A 25,205-nucleotide genomic window follows, 5' to 3' on the forward strand; every position below is an offset into this window, starting at 1 on the left:
TTTTTCTATTGGGCAGTCTTGCCATTATTTTCAAATCTCACAGGTCTAAAATAGAACTTAACATCTGGGAGGCAGCGTGGTTCAGTATCTCTGAAATCAAAAGATCTGAGCTCATATCTTGCTTCTGATACTCCCTGAGTGATATCAAGGCACTTGGACCTTAGTTTCCTTATCCATAAAATGAAATGGTTGGACCACATGGCCTCCAAAGTCTCTTCTAGCTATAAATCTATGATCTACTCTCCTGTATGTCTCCCCAAATGGGTTCACTCTCCTGACGCACCTATTTCACATACCATTCTCCAAGTCATACAAGATGGGAAAACATGGAGGCTTCATTGATTTTTGCTTCTCCTGTGCCCTCCACAACTAGTCATCCCCAAGTCCTGTAGCTCCATCCTTAGATGTGTCTCTTGTATCTGACCCTTCCCTTCCATTCCAACTATGACCACCCTGATTCAAGCCCATATCACCTTCTGCCTGGACTGGCCTCCAACCTCCCTTTTCTCCAACTCCAGACCACTCTGCACATTATTGCTAAGTTAACCTTCTTAAAATCCTGTTGTGAAATCACACATTGATACAGCTACCATAGCTTCTTCCTCTTCTCATTCTTTTTCAGTCATTTCAGTCGTGTCCAACTATTTGTGACCCTATGTCAGGTTTTCTTGGCAAAGATGCTCGAGTGGTTTGCCTTTTCCTACTCCAGCTCATTTGAGAGGTAAAGAAACTGAGGCAAACAGGGTTAAGTGACTTGCTCAGGGTCATACAGCTAGTAAGTGTCTGAGGCCAGATTTGAACTCAGGTCCCAGGCCCAACTTCTATCCACTGTGCCACCTCGATGCCCCAGAAGAGATCCCAGGGGGTGTGTATTCATGGGATCATAAATTTCAAGCGAGAAAGGCACTTTAGAAGTCATCTTATCCAACCTCTTAATTTCAAAGATGGGGAAACTGAGACTCAGTAGTTAAATGACTTGCCCAGAGTCACACTACTAAGCAAGTGACTAAGGCAGGATCTGAACCTATATCTCCCTGACTCCAAGTCAAGCACTGCATCTCCCATCCCCCATTGCTTCTTCCAGCACCTTCATTTACAGATGGCAAAGGTGAAATGACTTTGACCAAGGTCATGCAGAGTGGACTTGAATACAGATCTTCAAATGCCAAGTCCTGTGCTCTTAATATTATATTTTACCTTCATATTAGACGAGTCTCTTGCTTAAAAATCTCCAATGATTCCCCATTACCTGTCGTCAAGACTTATTAACCTGGCATTCAAGGCCTTCCACAGTCCGACAGCAACTCCTTTCTCCAGATTTCTTTCCCTCTGCTTCACAGTGTGACTTCCCTTTCTTCTCCTCCCTTCCAACCAAATTTTGACTAGTGACAATCCCCTGATTTTGCCTCAATACTCCTTCTCTTTGTCCTGGAATTTGGGAAGACCTGAGTTCAAATTTGGCCTCAAACTTTTAACTTTTGTTTGCCTTAATTTCCCTAACTGTAAAATGGGGATAACACAATAATATAATACCTCCCTCCCTCGCAGAGTTGCTTGGAGGAAAGCCCTCAAAGTACTATGTAAATATAACCTTTTATTGTCACCACTCATTTTGCAATTAATCCCCCACTGCTTCATGATGTATATGAATTCCTACTTCGTATTGTTTAGCTTTTACTTTTATCAGTCAGCCAATCAGCAAACCTTTATAAAGTACCTACTATGTGCCAGGCATTGTAGTGGCTGCTGGGCATACAAAGACAAAAGTGAAAACAGTCCCAGCCTTCAAATAGTTTATAGTCTAGCCTATGTACACAGGATACATACACTCATACATGTTCATGTATGTGTTGGTATATATGTGCATGCACATTTATATAAGTACATATGTGTGTGTGTATGCAAAATGAAGAGAAGATGATTTAGAGGGTAAGACACTGGAGACATCAGAAAGAGTTTCCCACTAAACTAATAAACTATCTCTTACTTCTTTGTATCCCCCATGGTGCCTAGCACAGTGCCTGGAACACACTAGATGTTTGGGGATAATAACAACCACCATAATAATAGTAATGATAATACATTAAGGTAGTGTTTTAGGGTTCACAATGTCCTTTCCCCATAACTGCCTTGTGAAGGAGGTAGGATAAATATCACCCCTCCTTTACAGGTTAGATAGCACAGGGGCTCCCTTGCCCACAGTCCCCAGCTAGTAAATGTTAGAGCCAGGATGGATCTAGTGTGTGTCTGATGGAGAAAGCAATGGATTTGGAATCAGAGAATCTGAGTTCAGATGCTACGCGTGTGACTGAGGGCACTAATAAGAATAGTTAACATTTGTATAAACTTTAAGGTTTGAGTTTCAAGTTGTGAAGTAGGTATGTCATGGAACTTTCCTCTGCCTCAGTTTCCTCACCTGTAAAATAAGGGCATTGCATTAGTTGACCTCACTTCCAGCTCTAAATCCTATACTCCTGTGATGCCAGGTCCAGTGCTTACCTCTAAATCATGTTGTCTCAGCAATAAATATTTGTTGATTGATTGCATGCCGAGGCTTCAGCTTGCATGAGGACTCATGCCCAAAAAAGATTTCCCTTAATTGCCCTATCAGCAGCAGGTTCTCACAGTGGCCTGGCATCCTCTAAGGCTGTGTGGTCCAGCTTGGGGGTCTGAGTCCCCATCCCAACCAACCTTCCGAGCTCTCCTCACTCACCTGTCCTCTCCCAGGCTCCTCCAGGAGAGTTGGGAAGGTCCTTGGGCTCCCACCAGCCTTCCCCTTTCCTGAGCAGCCTGTCCTCTGGCCCCTAGCGAAGCACCCCAGGCCGTCTGCAGCTCCAAGGAGCTGGCAGGAGGGATGACGTGCTGACATGGACCCGGGAAAAGCACCCAGGCGTTTATTACCTGTCCCATCGACCCATACGGCTCACTGTTTATCTGTCTTCCTGACACACCTAATTACCCAGGTTGCAGCTGCCAGAACATTTGCTCTTCCTAAATCATGGAGTCCCATTACTCCTGTCGCCCAGGCCCCTCTGCTGCCGCCTGCGGAAGGGCTGCCATTGATTTTACCGTTCCCATTTATGATCTACAAGGCTCTGCACCACTCTTGCACATTTTACCTTAATTAGTTTATTCTTCTGAGTGTCCCTGGTCAGCTCTTAAGCCAAAGGGACTGAAGAGGAGAAAGAGGCCATAGAAAAGCAATGCCAACTCCTCTTCCCTTTGGCCCTAGGGCCTGCCTGGACATGAGTACTGAAGGTTGAGGGACTTCAAGGGAAGAGAGTGGAGCCCTGGGGCAGCATAGTTCTTAGGGTGGAGAAAATTCAGGGCCCCTTCTTCACTTTAGGACCTATGGTTCTGGCGTATTCAGAAAGCAGCGTTGTCTGTATCTGGCAGAGGCATAGCCAGTCTTAATACCACAAATTGCATCCAGGGAACGTGACAGAAAATGTGCCTTCAGTTGGGGGGTGAAGCATGGTGGAGAAGTGATAGTTTACTGCAGCCAGCCATCTGTAGCTTTCTATTTTAACTAATTATTCTTGCTAACTAGATGCTAAATTCTATTATGTCTATGCTCTTGAAAAACTACAAGTACAGTCAGTGCCCTCTAAATTTGGTGCCCTAAGGCAAAGCTCTAGTCACCCTGCCCTAGTTATAGCCTAGTATCTGGAATCTCCTTAAATGCTCTGCACAGACCAGAACCATTTAGCTTTGGTCAGCGAGTGCTACAACTTTCTCTCTTCTTAGATACTAATTTCCATGGGGGGTTGAGACTCCCGAGGGAAATTACTTAGAGGGCCTTTCTTGGCCTAAGGATCCTCTGATTTGAGAGTCAAGTACAGGAGCTATTGTGTTTAAAGGAAGGAGATATAAAAAGCATAAAAGGGTCAGTGTTGTGGGGTGGACAGTGCCTCCTCAGAAAGAACCCCTCTAAGATACAATAATAATAGAGAGCATCCCAAAAGTTTTAGTGCAATTTTAAGCTATCAAAGCTCGACACGTTTAGACACATATAGCACTTGAAGGTGGCAAAACATTTCACATGTTATTTCATTTGAACTTAGAAGCAACTCTATGAAATGGTATTTTGTTGAGCTGTTTTTCATTTGTGTCAAACTCTCTGTGACCCCATTTTGGGGTTTTCTTGGCAGAGATACCAAAGTGGTTTGTTATTTCCTTTTTCAGCTCATTTTACAGCTGAGGAAACTGAGGCAAACAGGGTTGAGTGACTTTCCCAGGATCGCACAGTTAGTGTCTGAGGCCAGATGAGTTTTCCTAACTCCACACTCAGTGCTCTATCCACTGTGCCACTTAGCTGCCTACAGATATTATTATCTTCATTTTACAGATGAGAAGACTGAGGCACAGAGTTTAAAGGTCATATAGCTAATAAGTATCACAGTTGAGACTGAAATCCAAATCTAAAGGTCTGTGTCATGTGTCCAACAAGATGAAAGACTAGATATTTTCTCCAATCCTAACTCTCAAAAAAAAAAAGTCAAAGAAGAATTCTTCACCAAAGGAAGAACAATCACAACTGTATCCATAGGATAAGAAAGGAAGGGGTTCAACAAAGTAACAGCTTTGTCAATTAACGGTGGTGAATGATAAAGAGCTCACTCAATACTCCTCCCCCACCAACCTCCACCCTGTAATTACGAACTGACCCACGAGCTTCTGCTTTGAAATTCCTTCATGGATTTCCCTGCTGCTTCAGAGACTTCAGAGACAGTGCACCCCGTGTTTGTCTTTCTCCATCATCCTGTTGCAGTAAGCAGTGGATGCTGACTCTGCCCAACCACTTTAGGGCTAGGGAGGAATAGGAGGGGAGGACCAGGTTCCCCCGGGCAGCTAGGTGATGAAGTGGACAGAGTGCAGGGTCCAGAGTCGGGAAGACTCATCTTTCCTGAGTTCAAATACAGCATCAGACCCTTACTAGCTGTAAGTCACTTAACCCTGTTTGCCTCAGTTTCCTCATCTGTCAAATGAGTTCGAGAATGGCAAACCACTCTGGTATCTTTGCCAAGAAAACCCCAAATGGGTCACAAAGAATCAGACATGACCAAAACAACTGAGCAACAACCACACTTCCCTTCTATCTGAGTTGGCTTAGGGATTCTCTAACCCCAAAGCAGTAGAGGCTATCCCCCAAATCCTAACCTACACCTCTCTCCCAATCTTTCAAACGGATGTGGATTCAGCTCAGAGAACTAAAGAAAAAAGGGGACAGAAGCACAGAAACCAGCACGTAGAGCTGTATTGGGCTTGAAGGAAAAGGGCTAGTAAACCAAGCTGAAGCCAGTTCTATACCCCCAGAAATTACTCGGGAATATGACTGATGGAAAGTAAATTCCCCATCATGGGAAGAGGCTGAGACAGCACTGGGGTCCAGCCCCAAGGGTAAATCCATCAACAAAAGAGGAGAAGTAATAAAGTGAGAGACAGGTGCTCAAATCACCAAAGATTTCATGAAGAAGACATTTTCATTTAAAACCTAGAAAAGCATAAGTTGACAAATGAATGAAAAGTAGAACAAAAAATTATAAGAGAAGATGAGTAACAAAACATCCAAGTGGTTAACCAAGTTTATCTAACTCGAAGTCCAGCGCTGTCTACTATGCCATGCTTGCTTTAGGAGGTGTAGAGAGAATGGCCCTCTAGGGTTTAGCCAAGGACATAGAAGGGCTCTCTCTCTTCAATGACAGCTTCAGCCCCAGATAACAATTACATCTTCTGAGGCAAATTCTGAAGACAAGCATCAAAAAGTCCCTACCTAACCATGAATTAAATCAACTATGCCTTTGTTTGTTTGTTTGTTTGTTTTGGGTTTTTTGGCCAGGCAATGGGGTTAAGTGACTTGCCTAGGGTCACACAGCTAGTAAGTGTTATATGTCTGAGGCCAGATTTGAACTCAGGTCCTCCTGAATCCAGGGTCAGTGCTCTATCCTCTGTGCCACCTAGCTGCCTCTGGCTCAACTATTCTGGAAAGTAATTTGAAATTATGCTCAAAAGGTGATCTAAATGTCCATACCCTTTGATCCAAAGATCTTACTTCAAGACATATATCCTAAGGAGATCAAAGAAATAAAGATACTGTATACACCAGATTATTTAAAGCATCCCTTTTTGTGTTAGTAAAGAACTAGAAACAAACTAAACACCCATCAGTTGGAGAATGGCTAAACATTGTGGTACATGAATATAAGCTTGGTGGCATCTTAGAGTGCTGGAGTTAGAGGCAGAAAGACCCAAGTTGGAAGCCCGCCTCAGACACTTACTAGCTGTGTAATCCCGTGCAAGTCACTTAACTTCTCTGTGCCTCAGTTTCTTCAACTGTAAAGTGAGGGGAATGGAGTAGGCAACCTCTGAGGTCTTTTCCAGTTCTATATTGATCATCCTATACCAGGATATTGCTGTGCCAGAAGAAACACTTAATACAATGTATTCAGAGAATTATAGGAAGACATATGAGCTTCAGATCCAAAAAAAGAATATATACAGTGACTACAACAATGAAACATAAATATAAATGAAAACAAAACAACTGAATTTTGTGTAATACGATGATTAAGCCTGGTCCTAGAAAACAGTTGAGAAAATGCACCTCCCTCCCTTCTTTTGCAGAGGTAGGGCACTATTGGTGTGGAATATTGAGTATTCAGTCAGACACAGTTGATGTATTGGCCAGTTTTGCTGAACAGATTTTCCCCTTTTAAAATATTTCTTATATTTTGCTGGGTAGGGGAAGGAATAGTGATATATTTGGTAATAAAGGTTATGTAAAAATAAATTATTTCAATAAAAAGAAAAAAACAAAGAAAAATAGAAGTCCCTAGCAAAATCTCTTTCTCTGTTCTCTCCAATGAGGGCAGGGTAGGAAAACAACATGGGTCCCTGATTCTTCTGAGATCTTTTCTCTCTCAGAATGTCTTCCCTGGGGGGCAGCTAGGTGGCGCAGTGGATACAGCACCAGCCCTGGATTCAGGAAGACCTGAGTTCAAATCCAGCCTCAGACACATAATACTTACTAGCTGTGTGACCCTGGGTAAATCACTTAACCCCATTGCCCAACACCCCCCCAAAAAAATGTCTTCCCTGATGTAGCGTAACAGTCTCCAGGAATCATTTAGATAGAAGGATTAGACTGAACCAGGAATGTCTCCGTGGAAGAGTAAAGGGGAAGAGAGCACCAGGCTAGAAATCAGGAAACAAACAAACCACAAACAAATTTGATTCAAATCTGGGTTCTGCCACTTATTAGTAATGTGATCTTGGGCAAATTTAAGCCTCAATTTCTTCATCCACAAATAGTGGTGACTTACCTGAATGTTAGCTGTTCTTTGGGGAAAGGAAGACTTCATTTTTGTCTCATAATCCCAATGCCTGGCACACAGTAAGCACATAATAAATATTTATTAAATGGATATGGTTGTTGTAAGGAAAGTTCTTGATAAGCATGAGTAATCATTATTTCCAGTTTTGAGGTGCTGCCTTACCCAGGTCCTTGCAGTGGTTTGCTGAGTATCACTGTGGCCAATGGCAGGCCCTGAAAGTAATCTATGTACCCAGTATAGCCCAGGAAGACTCTTCACAGTTTAAGTGGCCCTGGAAGCCTGGAGATTAAGGTAGGGATTGTGATCATAGAATCTCCCAGCTGAAAGAAACCTCAGAAGCCAACGAATTCATCCTATACCTGAACGAGATTTCTTGTGACCACACCACAGTAACTGGTCATCCAACTGTTGTCTAAAATCCTCCAGTCATGTACAGGATCCCACTACCTCCTGAGGCCATCCATTTCCACTTTCAGACTTCTCTAATTGTTTGGACATACTCTACTTTTTAGGCATTTTTCTTCTTCATGCCAAGCCTAAATTTGCCTCTGCAATTTCTACTCATTGCTCCCATAGTTCTGCCTCCTGGGGCCAAACATTGCAAGTCTACTAATCCCTCTCCCACAGACAGCCTTCTAAGTACTTAAAGACAGCTATCACGTCAGCCCCCAAGTCTTCTCTTTCTCCAAGTTAAACACCACTAATTCCTTTCATAGCTCCTCATGCGGCCTGTTCTTCAGACCCTTCACCATTCTAAATGACCTCTTTTGGCTACCTTCCATCTTATCAATGTCCTTCCTAAAATGAGGTGCCTAGAGTGGAGCATAATAGTCCAAGTAGCAATAGCTATCCTCCCAATTTGGGGTCAGTTTCAGATTTGATAAGCAATACCTTTATCCAAGTCATTGACAAAAATGTTAAACCATGACCGAGCCAATCACAGATCTCTGAGGCACTCCATTAGGTCCTTTTCAAATCAACACTGAACTGTTGTTGGCTACTCATTGGGTCTGACCATCCAACCAGCTTTAAATCTACCGAAGGACACTAGCGTGCAGCCTAGCTTGTTCATAAAAACCATCTGGAGTTACTTTGTCCAAGTTTGTGCTTAAATGTAGATAAAAATGTAGACAAATAGCTGTAGGATTCTCTGATCTACCAGACCTTTTCAAAAAATAAGTTAGTCTAGTTAGGGATGAAAGCCACCCTAACAAGCTTTGGTAACCACATATTTGACTGGAGCTTGGCTAATCTGTTAAAAAGGGCTGTAGACTGAAGAGGAAGGGGGAGAGTGATAGTGGAAACTGCCTACAATTATCCATGAAGACGAATACACAGAATATAATAAAGTGAATTGGAGATTATAACACAAGGAGGCAAATTTTTACATACGTCTATCTATCTGTGTATCTATGTATCTATCTATGTACGTATGTATCTATCTATCTATGACTTAATAGGATAAGACCAGTGCGTAGAATGTGCCTCTGAAATGGCACATTCCCTAGTTAGGCTAGCATGCGTTGTTGGTGATGAAGCCATGCTGGCTTTGGCAGATGATTCCCTCTCTAGACTGTCACTGGCCACTGATAACAGGCTAGAATTTTGCCAGGAATCCCTAGTCAAGCTCTGATGGCTTATAGCTTGCAGGCTTTATTCTCCTCCCCCCCCTTTTGAAAATCAGGACAACATTTGCTCTTCTCCAGTCCTGCTATACCTTCCAATGCTTCATGATCTTTCAAAGGTCACTGACACTGGTTCAATAATCACGTTAGCCCATTCTTACAGGATTGGAGGTTGTAGTTCATCTGGCCCTGGTGATATGAACTCATTAAGGCAGCTAGTGTTCCCTTGCTATGTCTCTACTTATTCGGAATATTAACTTCCTAGGATCCACTTTGTTCTATCATTTCCAATCCAAATATCACTCACCTTGGCAGAGAAATCAGAAACAAACTAAAGGTTATTGAATTCCACCTTCTGTCCATCATCAGTGGCCATCCCCTCCTTGCTGGGCAGTGGTCCTCCTCTCCTTTTTGGTTCTTAGCATGACTTCTCTGTCTTAATTTATTCTGAGCTTGAAGTACTCCTGACACTGACGCTTTTGTCCTCATCCTCCTTTACCTGATGTTGCATCCATCTTTTTCAAATTAAGCGGGTGCATGAGTTCCCTATTTATCCATACTTATCTCACTAAATGGGTCCTCTTTTCTTCCACATCAGGATTGTTTCCCTTTATGTCTTTTTTTTTTGAACCAGGTCTCCCTTTCTGCCTCACTAGGTTGTGAAATCCCTGAGAGCAAGAACTGTTTGTTTGTTTGTTTGTTTGTTTTTTCTTTTCTTTGTATCCCTAAAACTTAGCACAATGCCCTGGCACATAGTAGGTATTTAATAAGTGCTAATTGACTGAGTGACTCCCTCTCTTACCCAAGTTGAAAGCAAGATTGAGAGTGGGCGCAGTCAAGGGTCTGATCTCCCTACTTATTGGTGTGGAAGGTCTAATCTGTTCTGTTTTTCTGAAATGGACCGGTTTGCCCTTCCTTAGATAGCATGATGGGTAGTTAGATGGCATAGTAGATAGAGTGTAGGACCTGAAATGGGGAAGACTCATCTTCCTAAGTTCAAATCCAGCCTCAGATACTTAGTAGCTGTGTGACCCTAGGCAAGTCACTTAACCTTGTTTGCCTCAGTTTCCGCATCTGTAAAATGAGCTGGAGAAGGAAATAGCCAACTACTCCAGTATCTTTGCCAATAAAAACCCAAATAATATCACAGAAAAGTCAGAAATGACAGAAACAACAAAGGCAACCTGATGGCCTTTTGCTCTCAGAGGCTTACCATATTGCTATGGGGCTTAATGTAGACATCTGGTCAATTTTGGCCGTCCTGTAGTTCAGAACTCCCAAACTCAAGCGACCCGCTTTCTTCAGCCTTCCCAAGTAACAAGGATGACAGGCATGCATCACCACACCTGGACTTTCTCTGTGTCTTTTCATCCTTGGAAGGTGCCCTCCTGGACTAACTTCCCCTTCAGAATTTTAGGACATGTCCTTTCTCTGAAGCATTCAAAATTTGTGAGATGTTTGTCAGACTGTGCCTAGCTTTCCAAGGAGAAAGTCACTTCCAAAATTCCCAATCTTTTCCACCAAGTAACCTTGTTGGGGAGAATTCGATGCAGAATATCAATTCCCCTTGTTTCCTCCACCTTTCGAAGGATGAAATTATCAAGGCAAATCAGGAAACCATCAATCTCTTTGCTTTGGACAGAGAGAAGCCTCCTTTATATGTTGAGATAATCAGAGACTTCCATCATTACCCTATCATGCTTCAGTGTTAGGCAAACTCCTCATCTATTCCCTGTTTGTGTGTAGGTGGTCTGTAGTCTACTCTAGTGACAATATCACTTCTTTCTGTTTCTGCCCTTCCTGATCTTCATCAAAATGTTCTTCACCATTCTCCTCTCTGCTTCCTTGGTTTCCTCACATAAATATAAGTATTCTTTTAACATACAATGTTACTTTGCACCATCATACCCTCCTCTCCCCCCATCCCTTTTACCTATCCTGTTGATTTTGTTTACAATGTACCCTTCCAGAGGCACATTCTACTCGTTGGTCTTATCCTATTAAGTCATATGGATGGATATTCAAATTTGCCTCCTTGTATTATAATCTCCAATTCACTTTGTTATATTCTGTGTATTCACCTTCATGGATAATTGTAGGCAGTTTCCACTATCCCTCTTCCCCCCTCCTCTTCAGTCTACAGCCCTTTTTAATAGATTAGCCAAGCTCCAGTCAAATAGTGGTTACCAAAGCTTGTTAGGGTGGCTTCCATCCCTGACCAGGAACCCGTCATTCCCCTATTTTATTTTGTAGTCCAAAAATTCAAAACAGAAACCCTCTTCTTAAATGAGCCATTCACATCCCAAATCTTCCTTTCTCTTTTTAAAGCTTTTCCTTCAAATTGTTAACAACTATGAGAACACAACCCATACACCTAAGACCTTCAATTTCTTGTCGAAAATTTCACAACCTTTATCAGTGCTTTCATTTTCTTTGGCAGCTACATGTATGCCCATGTGAATCACCAGGCTTGGGTAGTAGTCATCCAGTCTGACAAGTCATGGGAGGTTTTCTGTCACATCCTGAGTACAGGTTCCAGCAAGATGGCAGACCTCTCTGTTATCATCTTGACAAATATTGACCTCGGTACCCCTCAGCAACCATAACTACTCAGTCTTATTTTCCCCTGACCCTTATTGGATAATCTCTCACCTGACAACGTCTCTAGGGTCTTATCATCATTCTTTGGAGAACAAGCAGCTACTTCTTCCTCAAAGACTCTAGCTCCTTCCTCTTTGGGAAATCTCCCACATGCTATGTTTCAGGACTGAATGTCCTGAGCACTAGGCTGAAGCCACCCCATTATTGACTCTTGACAAGTCATTATAAACTTGAATAGTAGGTATCATAGGGTCGGTCACCTTAAAAATTATTGATTCAGAAAAAGTTAGGACTGGAGCAAATATTAGAATTCATTTATTCATTTTACAGCTGAGGAAACTATGGCTCTCAGAGTCCCCAGATAGTGGACAATTGTAGGCAGTTCCCCAGAGTCACAGAGCCAAGACTAGAACCCAGTTCTTTTGAGTTCCTGACTGGTATACATTTTGTTCTCCCTTGTAACCTAAGGATCCCTTGGCCTTGCCATCAGACCTACTACCACACCTTGAAGACACTGGGGCCTTTCCTTCTGCCCTAGAGCTAAACTTTCTCTTTTATGTTATCTCCCTCAACCACAGTATAAGCCCTTTGTGAGCAGAGACTGACTTTTTCTATTTCTATCCTCAGTGTTTAGCACAAAGTAAGCACTTAACAAATGATTCTTTTTTAATTCATCCATTCCCTTCCTTGGCTTTTCTTCCCAGGGTTTCCCATGCCAGTCCACAAAGTGAGAATATCGGTTGTTTTTAATAAAAGAAGAAAAGTGAGAGAGAAGGGTAAAGGGGAAGAACTGAGCTTGGACAAGTCAATAAGTACTCAGGTTGCTGAACTATTCATGTCTTTGTAGCCCTAGCACTGTATCTCACAAATAGTAAGTACTTAATAAATGCTATAAATTGAACTGAATTCTTCCCACTTTCCATTAAAGGATTTCCAATTCTAAGAGAAAGAGGCCATGGGGTTGTCCTTAGGGAAATCTTCACCCTAGATTATAGGATTTGGGGAATTATAATAGACGATAAAGGTCATTTGGTTCAACTCCACTTTAGAAAAGTGGAAATTGAGATCCAGGGTGGTTACATGATTTGCCCAAACTTTTACAGACATTAAAAAGCAGAGCTGAACCTTGAAAATTGGCCTGCTGATTTTAAATTGTTTTCTTCCAAGACATCATGCTTCCTGTCTCCTTCCTGCCAGGACCCTTCCCAAACTCCTTTTTTTTTTACTCAAAGAGATTGTGCCACTGAAAGGAATCATCAGCCTTCCTGTTCTGTAGGTGATAGAGGCAATCAATCTCCTCTCAGTGTTGGAGCCCCTCATGTTCTGGATTCATTGACTATCCTTTCTTCTCCTGATTCTGTTGTGAATCCCTGGTTTGAGTCATTATCATAGAATAGCCAAGCAGAATTACTTTTTTTTAATTTAATTGTTTTTCAATTTTAAAAAATCTATTTTTTCTCTCTTCCACCTCCTCCATTTGGAAAAAGAAAATCAAAACCCTTGTCAAAATATTCAAGTCAAGCAAAACAAGTTCCCACATTGTCCGTTTCCGAAAAATACATGTGTCATTCTGCACCCTGAGCCCATCCCCTCTCTGGGAGGAGGTAGGTAGCACATGCCCTTATCAGTTCTGGAGAATCACGGCTGGTCAGTGCATTGATCTGACTTCTCAAGTCCCTCAAAGTTGTTTGTCTTTACAATGCTGTTATTACGTAAATTGTTGTCCTGGTTCTGCTCAGTTCACTCTGCATGAGTTCATACAAGTCTACCCATGTTTCTCTGAAACACACCCTACATCATTTCTTACAGCACAATGGTATTCCATTAGATTCATGTACTATAATTTGTTAAACCATTCCCCAATTGTTAGGCATCCTGTTAGTTTTCAGTTCTGGCAGCATTACTTCTGACAGATATGGGTCTGGACTGCTCTCAGGTTTCTTCATGGCAAGAGATTCTAGATGTCCATATCTCCAATGCCATATTTGTATTAGGGGAGGGGGAAAGGGAGATTCCCAGTGGACATCATATGGACATGCCCTGGCCAGGGTGCTGGGCTGGGCCTCCTGACTTGCCATCAGCTTTGCATCTCCTCTTTCCAGGGGTTGCCACTTACACGGACAAGCTGTTCAAGTTTCGGAATGGCCGCTGGGAGGACATCCTGAGTGACGAGGTCAACGTCCGTCGTGGGGTGGCCAGCCGTTTTGCCGGCCGCTCCGTGGCCTGTGTGGACAGGACGGTGAGTTGGAGGAACACTGAAAGACACTGTGTGGAAGGTTAAGGGAATAAGATGAGAAGATTAGAACGAGGGGCCAAGATGAAAATGTCCCCCCACCCCCACCCCAGGCATTCATCTTTGGAGATTTCCTTCTTTTCTTCCTATGTGCCCTCAGATGAGTCCAGTGAGTGCTGGATGTGAACTAGCAAGGACTGGCAGTAGAGATCCCAGAGCCCAGACACTCTGGGAATGAGAGGCAACATTGAGGGTCTCCCCACTCAGGTTCCTGCTATTACCCAGCTGGAGCCCCTCTCCAAGCTAGCTCTGCTGCTGCTGCTGCTGCTAGATTCTTAGTGTGGAGGTGATTTATGTCTTCTGTCACCCACTCCTTTGCTTTACCCTCCTCTACTTTATAAACAGTTATCACTAAATCAGGGGCCCCGCTGCTGCCTGGTCAGCTCACACATTCAAAGGGAGCAATCCCTGGGGACCCCACACTCTAGGGAAAGATTGTTGGGAGGGGGCAGCTTACTTCATAATCAAAATTACACAGAGGGGATTGGGGATTCAGCGTGAAACTTCACAGTAGGGGCCTCCAGGCCCGAGGAAGAGGCAGGTGCCAGGTATAAATATTTATTTCTTAACAAGCTGGTGCTGGGAAGAGGAGCCAAGCTGGGCTGTGAAGCCACATTTAGACCTGACCTGAATCCTTGCCACCTGGACTTCTGCCTGGCACAAGGTGATGGGAGAAGGGGGAGTTATCCCCGGAGCACAGCTCCAAGTCGTGAGGAGAATTGTAGGGAGCTGGGAGAGAGAAGGAAGACAGTATGTGGAGCGAGCCAATGCTGCAGCTCTGATTACTGCTTTGGGCCTCACTTCTCTCTCTTCCTCCTTCAGGTTTTTTCAGCTGGGCTAGGATGGTGAACTTTAGGGAGAGCTTTTTGGTGGTGTGTAAAGGTTAATCAAGAAAAAAAGACACGTTTTCTGGCCTAACAAGGTTTTCTGCACACAAAACAATTAAGCACAAGACAAAGACTGAGTCGGAATACTAAAAAAAAAAAATTCACCAAGAGTACATTAACATTAGCATAGCCAGTCCTTGGCCAGAAGTGTTCACCGCCTCTGTTCCCTCCAAATCACAGATCATAGACCCCTCCACACACACACACACACACACACACACACACACACACACACACACAAACCCCTTAAGACTGTCAAGTTTGCAGGATAAAAAAAAGGCTTTCTCCTTCCCTCTCCCCCATCCCATCCTCCTGCACCCACTCTTCCCTTAAGAGAATAGTCACTTTCACCGTCCAGCAAAGACTCCCCCAAAACCTGAGGAGTGAAGAAGAAAGGAGGGTAAAATATTTGGGTATGAAGGGAGAAGGTAGGCATGGAAGCCAAATGTACACAGCGCCTTCAGTAAAGAGAGCCTGGGCCACACTTGCTGGCTAGCAGCAGTGCTAACTGACATTTATAGGATGCTTTAAGATTTTCGAAGTGATTTACATACGTTATCTCATTTGAACTCCATAACAGCCCTGTCAAGTACTGCTGTCATCATACCCATTTTTGTAGATGGGAAAACAAGCACAGAAAGGGTTAAGTGACTTGTCCGTGGTCACACAAATAGTAACTATCAAAGGCTGAATGGGAAACCTGATCTTCCTGGTACTGCACCCAGTACTCTACCCCCTACTATACCATGGGCCCTGCTACGTGGATATAACTGAACAGTCCATTAGATTCACACGCTTCTCTCATCTGAACAAACACATGCTTATCAACCTCCTTCCCGGCTGTCTTCCCCATCACTGATGTCACTCCCTAGTAGGAATGCCATTTGGTGCCTCCTTATCCTCGTCCCCTGTCCCTGCGGCTCATACTGGTAATAAGTAGCAGAGCTAGAATTTGAACCAAGGTCCTTTGATCCATCATACCGCCTCTCAATGCCACCCCATCTTCGCAAACTTAATCCTAACTTTGTTCATTCTAATCCTTTGTTTTGTCCTGTTGCTTCCAGAATCAAATATAAAAGTCTCTGTTTTGTATTAAAAACTCTTCCTAACCTGGTCACTTCCTACCTTTCCAGTCTTCCTACCCCTTCCTCTTCACACACACTCACACTTGGTGATCCAGTGACGCTGATCTCCTTACTGTTCCTCTTACAAGACACTGATTATTTTCATTGGCTGCCCACCATCCGTGGAATGCTGTCTCTCATCTCCACCTCCTTGGTTTCCTTGGACTCCTTCAGGTCCCTGCTAAAATCCCACCTTCTATAAGATGCTTTGGGGACAGTGAGGTGGCACAGTGGTAGACTAGCAGGCTTGGAGTCAGGAAAGCCTGAGTTCAAATCTGGCCTTAGACACTTACTGGCTGTGTGACCCTGGGCAAGTCACTTAACTGTGTTCACCTCAGTTTCCTGATCTGTAAATTGAGCTGGAGAAGGAAACAGCAAACCACTCCACTGTCTTTGCCAAGAAAACTCCAAATGGGGTCGGGAAGAGTCAGACATGACTGAAAGGACAGAAAACAAAAAACAAGAAGCTTATCCTGATCCCCCTTAATGTTAGTGACTTCCCTGTGTTGATTATTTCCCAATTATCCTATCTCTCTTATTTGCACATGGTTGTTTGCGTGCTGGCTCCCACATTAGACTGTGAGCTCCTTGAGGGTAGGGACTGTCTTTTGCCTCTCTGTGTACCTCCAGTCCTTTGGCACATGGCACATAATAGGCCCTTAATAAATGCTTTCATTGACCTGCTATGTCCTGTACCTCCTGAAAACCTTTTACCATCCATCCTCTCATTCTCATCTGAATCGGATCATAAGATTAAGAGCTCAAAGGAACCTTAGCAATTATGTGATCCAATTCCTCCCTCGTTTTATAAGTGAAGAAATGGGTGCATTGGGAAGAGCTCTGGATTTCAAGTCAAAAGAACTAGATTCAAATGCCAGCTCCGCCACTTATTATCCCCCATAACCCTGGACATGTTACTTAAACTCTCTTGAGTTCAGTTTACTTATCTGTAAAATGAAGGGATTGGATTAGACAGACTTTGAGGTCCTTTCATACTCTAAACCTGTGATCCCATGAGTCTCAGAGAAGTTAAATGATTTGCCCAAACAAAACACACAGATAATCAATGACAGAGTTAAAATTTGAACCAGGCCTTGCATCCAAATCCATCACACAGTTCCTTGATCACAGACAGACTTTACCATCTCACTCCCTCCTCCCTTAATCAGACAGTTCCCTACTTGTGTCCATTCTGTAGCCAAAGACTCATTTTTTCTAACCTGTTTTTGAGCCCCACCTTATATCATTCCTCATGTCTGGAACAATCTTATCCCTAACTCTGCCACATCTTATTTCATCCACCTTTCATCTTCTGCCAAAAGCCACCCTTGATCATTAATACTAATAGTGCCTTATGCTTGTATGGCTTTTTCCCCTTTTCAAAGTATAACCACATTCACTGTTCCATTTTATCTTCACTGTGACTCTATGAGGTATGGAGGGGTTAATTGCATCCCTTTTAAGGCTGCATGGTGAAGAGGACGGAGTATTTTAGCCTTGAATTGGTGAATATCTGGCAAGAAGGGGATCCAACACCAGTTTGTTGAGAAATAAATATTCTGCCCCTGGTAGCTATTAGCTGTGTGACCACAGGCAAGTCATTTAACCCTTCTGAGCCTTAATTTCCTCATCACTCAGATGGTGATAATAGTTCCAACTTCATCAGACTATGATGAAGCTCAAATGAGATATATATATATATATATATATATATATATGTATATATATATATATGTATAATACACACACACACACACACACACATAGATATGAAAAGGATTTTTCAAACTTTAAAACACTGCATGTGTCAGTTACTATTAGTAGTTCTAGTACTGTAATAGTACTAGTACTAGTGGTGGTAATTTTGGAAAATGATTTGGAAAATGGTGGCCCAGAGAGGTTAATTGGTATGCCAACAAGGTCACACTGCTAGTTTGTTTCAGAGCTGGAAGTAGTTCAATTTAACAAGTCTTTTAATAGCATTTTATTTTTTCCAATTATATATAAAGACAATTTTTAACATTCAGTTTTACAAAATTTTGAGTTCTAAATTTTTCTCCCTCCCTCCCCTCCCCTTTTCCTAAGCAATTTGATATAGGTTATATATATGCAATCATGTAAAACATATTTCCATATTAGTCATGTTGTGAAAGAAGAAATAGACCAAAAAGAAAAAAAAACACAGAAAATAAAGTGAAAATAGGATGCTTCTTGGATCATTGTATTGCTGAAAAGAGCTAAGTCATTCATAGTTAATCATCACACAATGTTGCTGTTCCTGTATACAATTCAACAAGCATTTTTAAGCAGCTATTATGTGCCAAACACTATGCTAGACCTTGATGATACAAAAACCAAATGAAATACTCCCTGATCTCAAGGAGCTTACGTTCTAATGGGGGGGGAGGGGATGGACACATACACATACAAAATATCTACAAAAGAAATACAAAGTAATTTGGGGAGAACACTCACAACTAGGGTGTCAGGAGAGGCCTCACATAGAAGAGTTACTTGACCTAAGTCTCAAAGAAGGCTAGGGAACCCAAGGTCATAACAGAGTAAGAAGTCTGTGTGCCTTGCTACTCCAGGTCATGACTTACGTCCTTTGCTGCTGTCCTTCCCAGCACCAGCAAACCCACAGGCAAACATCTCCTTTTGAAAAGAATTGCAGAAAAGGACCCACATGTACAAAAATATTTATAGCAGCTCTTTTTGTGGTGGCAAAGAACTGGAAACTGAGGGAATGTTCATCAGTTGGGGAATGGCTGAACAAGTTGTGATATATGAATGAATGTAATGGAATACTATTGTGCTGTATGAAACGATGAACAGGCTGACTTTAAAAAAAAACCTGGAAAGACTTGTATGGACTGATGTAAAGTGAAGTGAGTAGAACCAGGAGAATGTTGTACATGGTAACAGCCATGTTGTGCAATGACTAACATTGATAGACTTAGCCCTTCTCAGCAATGCAAGGATCTAAGACATCTCCAGAGACCTCATGATGGAAAATGCTGTCCTCATCCAAAGAAAGAATTGTGGAGTTTGAATGCAGATCGAAGCATACTATTTGCTATTTTTTTCTTCTATTTTGTTTTGTTTCCTCTTTCTGGTGGTTCCTCCTATTGGTTCTAATTCTTCCTTACAACATGACTAATGTGAAAATATGTTTAATAGGAATGTATATGTATAGCCTATATCAGACTGTGTGCCATCTTGAGGAGGGAGGAGGGGAGGGAGGGGGAGAAACATTTTAAAACTCAAAAGCTTATGGAAGTGATTGTTGATAAATCAAAATAAATTATGAAAAAATAAATAAATAAATTATGAAAAAAAGGAAAAGAAAAGAATTACACCACTCAGGATTTTCTCTCGATAAAGGGCTGGATTTCATACTTGGGATTACTTTATAGCCTCTGATGCAGCAACCCCAAGTTCTGGACTCACATTAACCAGGTCCAACCATGGGATGCTCCTAAAAGTTATCACTCTTTTTCGCCCAATTGACCCCATCCAGAATTTTCTCTGGGCAATCTCAGACTATGGTTATCTTAGCTTCCACAGATGTTGATAAAAGGACCCTAGCCCAGATTCTATATGAGCACAAGTCCCATACAAGGACTACTGCTCTTCCTCTACATGCCTCTTCACTACCATAGACCCTTTCTGGTACCCTTATATTAATATGTACTAATTAACTTTATATCCATATTGTCTTGATTATTCCTCACTTCTATTGGATTGCAAATTCCCTTAGGAAATGAGGCAAGATAAGTGATAATCAAATACGGTGCAGCACCAAGAGATGTTTCAAAAAGGGACAGGTTGTTCTGGGCATGAGGAACTCAATACAATTCATTCTTCAGGGACTTAATTAAACATTTGTTGTGAGATTGATGCCCACAGAAAGGTGGAGGAAGTCAGCAACAACAATACTTTATCTCCTTTGACCCAGTTAATGCCGTTGTTCATTGTCAAATATTCATCGAGCACTTGGCTACATGTAAGGAGGCCCACTCCCATCAAAATTCTCCCCAAATGAAGAAATTTCATCCATGTGCAGGGATCAGGAGTAGCAGCAGTGGTCATTGTCATGAGAGTATAAAAGAGCAGAAATCTTCAGTAAATCCTGTAAGCAGGAGCAGCACGGAGCATGACACATTAAAGACACAATCTCTGTTTTCCCAGAGCTTATATATGGGTTGCTGGGAGAAGAAAATGGGCCCTTTCGCTCCTCCCCTGCTTCATCCATTAGTCACCTTAAAGTGGCTCATGATCGTCTTCCCAGGAGAAACTGGTTTAAAAGATTAGGGTGTAAAAGATGCAGCTGGTTGGCTGTGGAGGGGTTGGTGGGTGTATACATACTTCATACACCCACACAGTCCTGTAAGGCCATAATAAAAGATGTAGAAGAGATATAGAGGTATATAAAGTACATTAGTTGTCCTGAATTATTATTTTCCTTTTGATAGATCAGCCAATCCACAAATATTTCCTGAGCTTCTCCTGTGCTGGGTGCTAGGTGGATGGAGTAAGTTTAGCAGTAGTAGTTGAGAGAGAGAGAGAGAGAGAGAAAGAGAGAGAGAGAGAGAGAGAGAGAGAGAGAGAGAGAGAGAGAGAGAGAGAGAGAGAGAGAGAGAGAGAGAGAGAGAGAGAGAGAGAGAGAGAGAGAGAGAGAGAGAGAGAGAGAAGTTAAAGATGGAGAGTAGATATGATGTCCCAGGGGAGCTTGGGGGAAAAAGGGCAGAGCTTAGTGAAAGGTCCATAGTCAATGATGGAATAAGGGAGAGCTGATTCTTACAAAAAAGGCACAAATAGACTGAGGAAGGAAACTGTCGACCCTGCTCACCCCCTTCTCTTCCATTGCAGGGCTCTGGCCGCTACTCCATTTACATAGCCAATTACGCCAATGGCAATGTGGGCCCAGACGCCCTCATTGAAATGGATCCAGAGGCCAGCGATCTCTCCAGGGGCATTCTGGCTCTCAGTGATGTGGCTGCTGAAGCTGGGGTCAGCAAATACACAGGTAGGGGTACTAAGGGGGACAAGGAGGGAAGGAATGGGGGGGAGGGGATATTGTAGGGAAGAGTGTTGTACTTGGAGTCAGGAAGACCTGAGTTGAAATCATGTTTCTGAAATGATGATATGAATGATGATAATAATAATTGATCAGGGCAATATTGTCCACGGAACTCAGCTCCTACAAAGCTGAGTCCTACGAAGTCTAGCCTGTGGCTTGAGGAAGAAGAAAAGTACAGATTTGAATCTCCTATCCCATGTAAATGAGAAGGTGAAAGACGAGGGCCACAGATGATGAGCATGGATGAACGTCTTAGCTTAGCCCTTTTCTCGCCATAAGAGGATATTTCCAACCTATTTCTCACAAAGAGTGGGGATCCTTAGCAGGCCCTGGGGAGCCCCAAGCAAGCATTGGCAGTAAGGTCAGCTTGTCCAGTGCGACCATAAAGGGGAGGATGAGGTGCGACTCTTCCTAGGTTCCTTTCTCTCCGGGTCACAGCTGAATCTTAAATGATGAGTGATTAAGTTCTGTAGGAGAAAACCAACACATCACGCAAGCTATGGTTTAAAACATCTGTTATGGCCAAACAGCGGATGAAGTTACTCATTTACGCATAAGCAGTCAGGAGCTGAGTGCTAAATACCTGAGCCTCAGCAGAGCCCTGTCTAGGATAAGTGGGTTCAAAGAATTGTGTTCTCATTTCAAATCTCTACTTTCCCCCCATACGTGTTGGTAGATAGCGGACCTACTGGGAGTGGTCACTGACCAGTGAGGTTGTGTTGTTGTCCTTGTTAGCAGGGAGGCCTTTTTCTTATTCAACATGGTTGCTGACTAAACCCTTGCTACTTGTCACTGAATGACTGGTGACAGGTCTCTGCCCGAGTTGTAATCAGGCAGTCAGTCATCAACCATTTATGAATGGCTTACTATGTGCTAGTCACTGTGCTAAGTGCTGAGAATACAAGTAAAAGCAAAAAGGAGGACAGACAATTCCTGCCTTCAAGCACCTTACATTCTAATGAGGGAACATAACACATAAAAGGAAACTGGAGCAGGGGAGTGGGTAACTGGTAGGGGAAGGGTTTGATAAAGTCCAGAGTCTAGCCTAGAGAGGAATGAGATATGGATGGGCTAGGTACCCTCCTTAAATGGAGGTTCTGGAAGAACCAGCCAGTCAGAGGGAAAGACTGAAGGGATGGATGGTACTTCCAGTGTGTGAATTCCAGGCTTGGAGTGAGTTCAAAGGGTAAAGAGATTTCTGGGGCATGGTAGAGAAAGTCCAGGAATGGGTAACTCAAACCTAGTAGTCCAAAATTCCAAACGACTTATTACATTAACTTCAGCCAAACTAAGACCAATCCAGACTTTGAAAACAGAATTCTCATTAGAAACACTGCCAGTTATGCCTTTAAAATTGTATTACAATGTCTCTGGAGACAGGATGGGGTGAGGATAGAGCATGGGACTTGGATCCTGGAACCTGGGTTCAGATCCTGCTTCTGACACTCCCTAGATAATGTGACCACGGGCGGGTCATTTCATTTGTCTGAGACACAAGCAGCTGGCTGAGACTATACCTGATAGTAGGTGGTTTGTGAACTGGCTTCCTAACAGGACTCCCTGCCTGATTTCTCCCTTCTTTAATCCATTTTCCACTCAACTACCAAAGTGATTTTCCTAAAGCACACATCTGACTATGTCATTCTCCTACTCAATAAACTCCATGGACTCCCTATTAGCTCTAGGATCAAATGTAAATTCCTCTGTTTAGCGATGAAAGCTTGTAACGATTGGATCCCAACCTACTTTTTAAATTTTGACTCCTTTTTTTTCTTAGGCAATTGGGGTTTAAGTGACTTGCCCAGGGTCACACAGCTAGTAAGTGTCAGGTGTTTGGTCTGAGGCCAGATTTGAACTCAGGTCTTCCTGACTCCAGGCCCAGTGCTCTATCCACTGCACCACCTAGCTGCCCCCCAACCTACTTTTCTAGACGCTCATATTTTACTTTATTTCCCTTCATTTACCCCAGCAAATGACATGTCTTATTGTTCTTCATAAGTGATCTCTGGAAAGTAGCTAATGGTGTCAAACTCAAATAGAAATGTATCCCTGCAGTCTGCACATTGACTTAGAAAACCACAAATGAACATTATCTATGTTGTATTGTATTTTTATTTATTTTATTAAACATGTCCCGATTACATTTTAATCTGGTCTCAATGGATACAGCACTGAACTTGGAGTCAGAAAAGTATGGGTTCAAGCCTAGCTTCGGACTTTAGCTCTCAGTCTGGCCAAGTCACTCAATTTCTTTCAGCCTCAGTTTCCTCATCTGTAAAATAAAGATGATATTGGTACACATCTCACAGGGTCGTTATTGGAATCTCAAAGCCCTACATGTGATAATGGTGATGATGGTGGTGGTGGTCCTAGCTCCATCTCCTGTCTCTGTGATTCAGGACTGGCTGTCCCCTATCCCTGGAATGAAATCCCTCCTTACTTCCATCTTTTAGATTCAGGACTCAGCTACTGCCACCATCTCTCCATGAAGTCCTTCCTGATGCTCCCATCTGCCAATGCCTCCCCCCACAAAAAATGACTTTGTGTATACGCATCTATGTCCACATTGTCTCCCCATCAGAAGATAAGCTTCTTGAAGGGAGACCCTATTTCCCCTTTGTCCTCATATCCTCAATCCCCAAGCTGAGCATACAGAAGTTGCTTAATAAATGCTTATCGCTTGAGTGCCTGCAGGTGGAGGGAGTTCAAGCAGTGATGAAATCCCTGGCCCTTCACAAACATGGAAAATGAGATATCATCCCCCTGAGATATCATCCCCCTGCCTCCAGGCGTCTGGGCGTCTGTCATGTTTCTAAAGCTTTCCACGGAAAGAGATATCACTGCTTCCCAAGGTGGTAGTTATGTCTTCATCATCCATGTTTCTACCTCAGTAAAAGGGGGAAGATTAATTCCAACTGAGCTGACAAAGTTTGCGAGGACAAACTTACTAACAAATGACTAGCGGATGAAGGACTGTGCAAATCTAAAGCACCGTGAGCATGCCCAAAGATGCACGTGGGGATGCTCTGCAGGAAGGCTGTGTCAGTAATAAACCATATTTTCCCAAGAACGGAAAAAAAAAACAACCCTCCACAAACATGCAGAAGCATCAGCCCGACATTGAACAGTCAATTTTTCTGAATAGCTCCCAGTTCTGAGAAGAGGCCTAGCTCGGCCGTTTAAGTGACTTGATCTGCAAGAATGGCATGAGATCCTGGAAAATGATGAGATCGTCAGGGGGTGGATTGTAGGAAGGGCTGTGCATAAAAGGCTCTGTTAAAAGAATAAAGATCCCTGACTCTGAGAACTGAAAGGGACCTTGGAGATCATCCAGTCTAATATTCTGATTTGCAAAAGAGGAAACTGAGACCCAGAGAGTTAAAATTATTTACTGGGGGGGAGGGGTAAGAAATGGGGGCGGGGGAGTCAGATCACAGCTAGTTATCAGAGGAGCTGGGACTTAAATCCGGGTCTCCCAGCTTAGAAATCTTCCAGCGATGCCAGAGTTCCCTTCTAATTAAGAAGACTGGGGTACTTAAATAAGAACAGGATTTTTAAAAAAGCAAAAAATAGGACAAAGCCCCTTGGATAGGTTTGAACCGACTGGGCTGGTATTGATTTTAAGAGGCTTGGAAGATCAGGAACCAGGAGAACCAACAAGCTCCACGAGGGCTGAAACAGACTTGTGAGAGAGCCTAGGACTGGCTCCAGGGACACAGAGGGTCTTTGCAATGAGGGCTGCCCTGGCCTGGATGCCCCAGGTGTGAAGGGAGTGCCTGCCCAGCTTCAGAAAGGCTCAGAAAGAGGAGAGGGCAGCTGGGGTGGGGGGGCGCCACCGTACATGTTACAGCTGCTTCGTAGTGCCTTAAAAGCATCTGACTGTGAAGAGCCTGTACAGCCTTGGGAAGTTTCCTTCTCCCTGTCTGTATTCTCCAAAGTCATCATTGACCCCCCTCAAAGGCTCTCCCTTGTGACCCTTCCCAACTGTCTCTAAGCCATTGAGAAGGGGAGATGGATGAGGGCTACCTCCCATCTCCTTTTCCGTTTGAAGGTGGCATGTATTTCCCTTAAAGAGCAGGGGTTTCTGGCAGGCAGCGGCGTGCCTCAGGTATGGATTTTAAGGGTACCTTGGCCATTAGGATGTGAGTAAAGTTTAGATGGAATACTTTAAAACATCTGGCTAAAGCAAACAGCTTCGCCTGCAAGCCCCAAGAAGGGAAAACGGAGTAGAAAATGTTCCGTGGGGCTTGTGTTTTTT

At 43.1% G+C, this 25,205-nt stretch overlaps 1 protein-coding gene across 1 annotated transcript in view; it reads left to right on the forward strand.

The window, feature by feature from the left end:
- The window catches only part of CRTAC1 (cartilage acidic protein 1), a 183,599-nt gene that overhangs the window by 116,948 nt on the left and 41,446 nt on the right, over window positions 1-25,205 (forward strand). The window contains 2 exon segments of the mRNA XM_020996911.2: window positions 13,663-13,799; window positions 20,737-20,893. Of these exon segments, the coding sequence (XP_020852570.1) occupies window positions 13,663-13,799; window positions 20,737-20,893 (294 nt within the window).

Source organism: Phascolarctos cinereus, unplaced genomic scaffold, assembly GCF_003287225.1.
Source record: "Phascolarctos cinereus isolate Bilbo 61053 unplaced genomic scaffold, phaCin_HiC Scaffold_3;HRSCAF=262, whole genome shotgun sequence".
NCBI classification, from domain to species: domain Eukaryota; kingdom Metazoa; phylum Chordata; class Mammalia; order Diprotodontia; family Phascolarctidae; genus Phascolarctos; species Phascolarctos cinereus.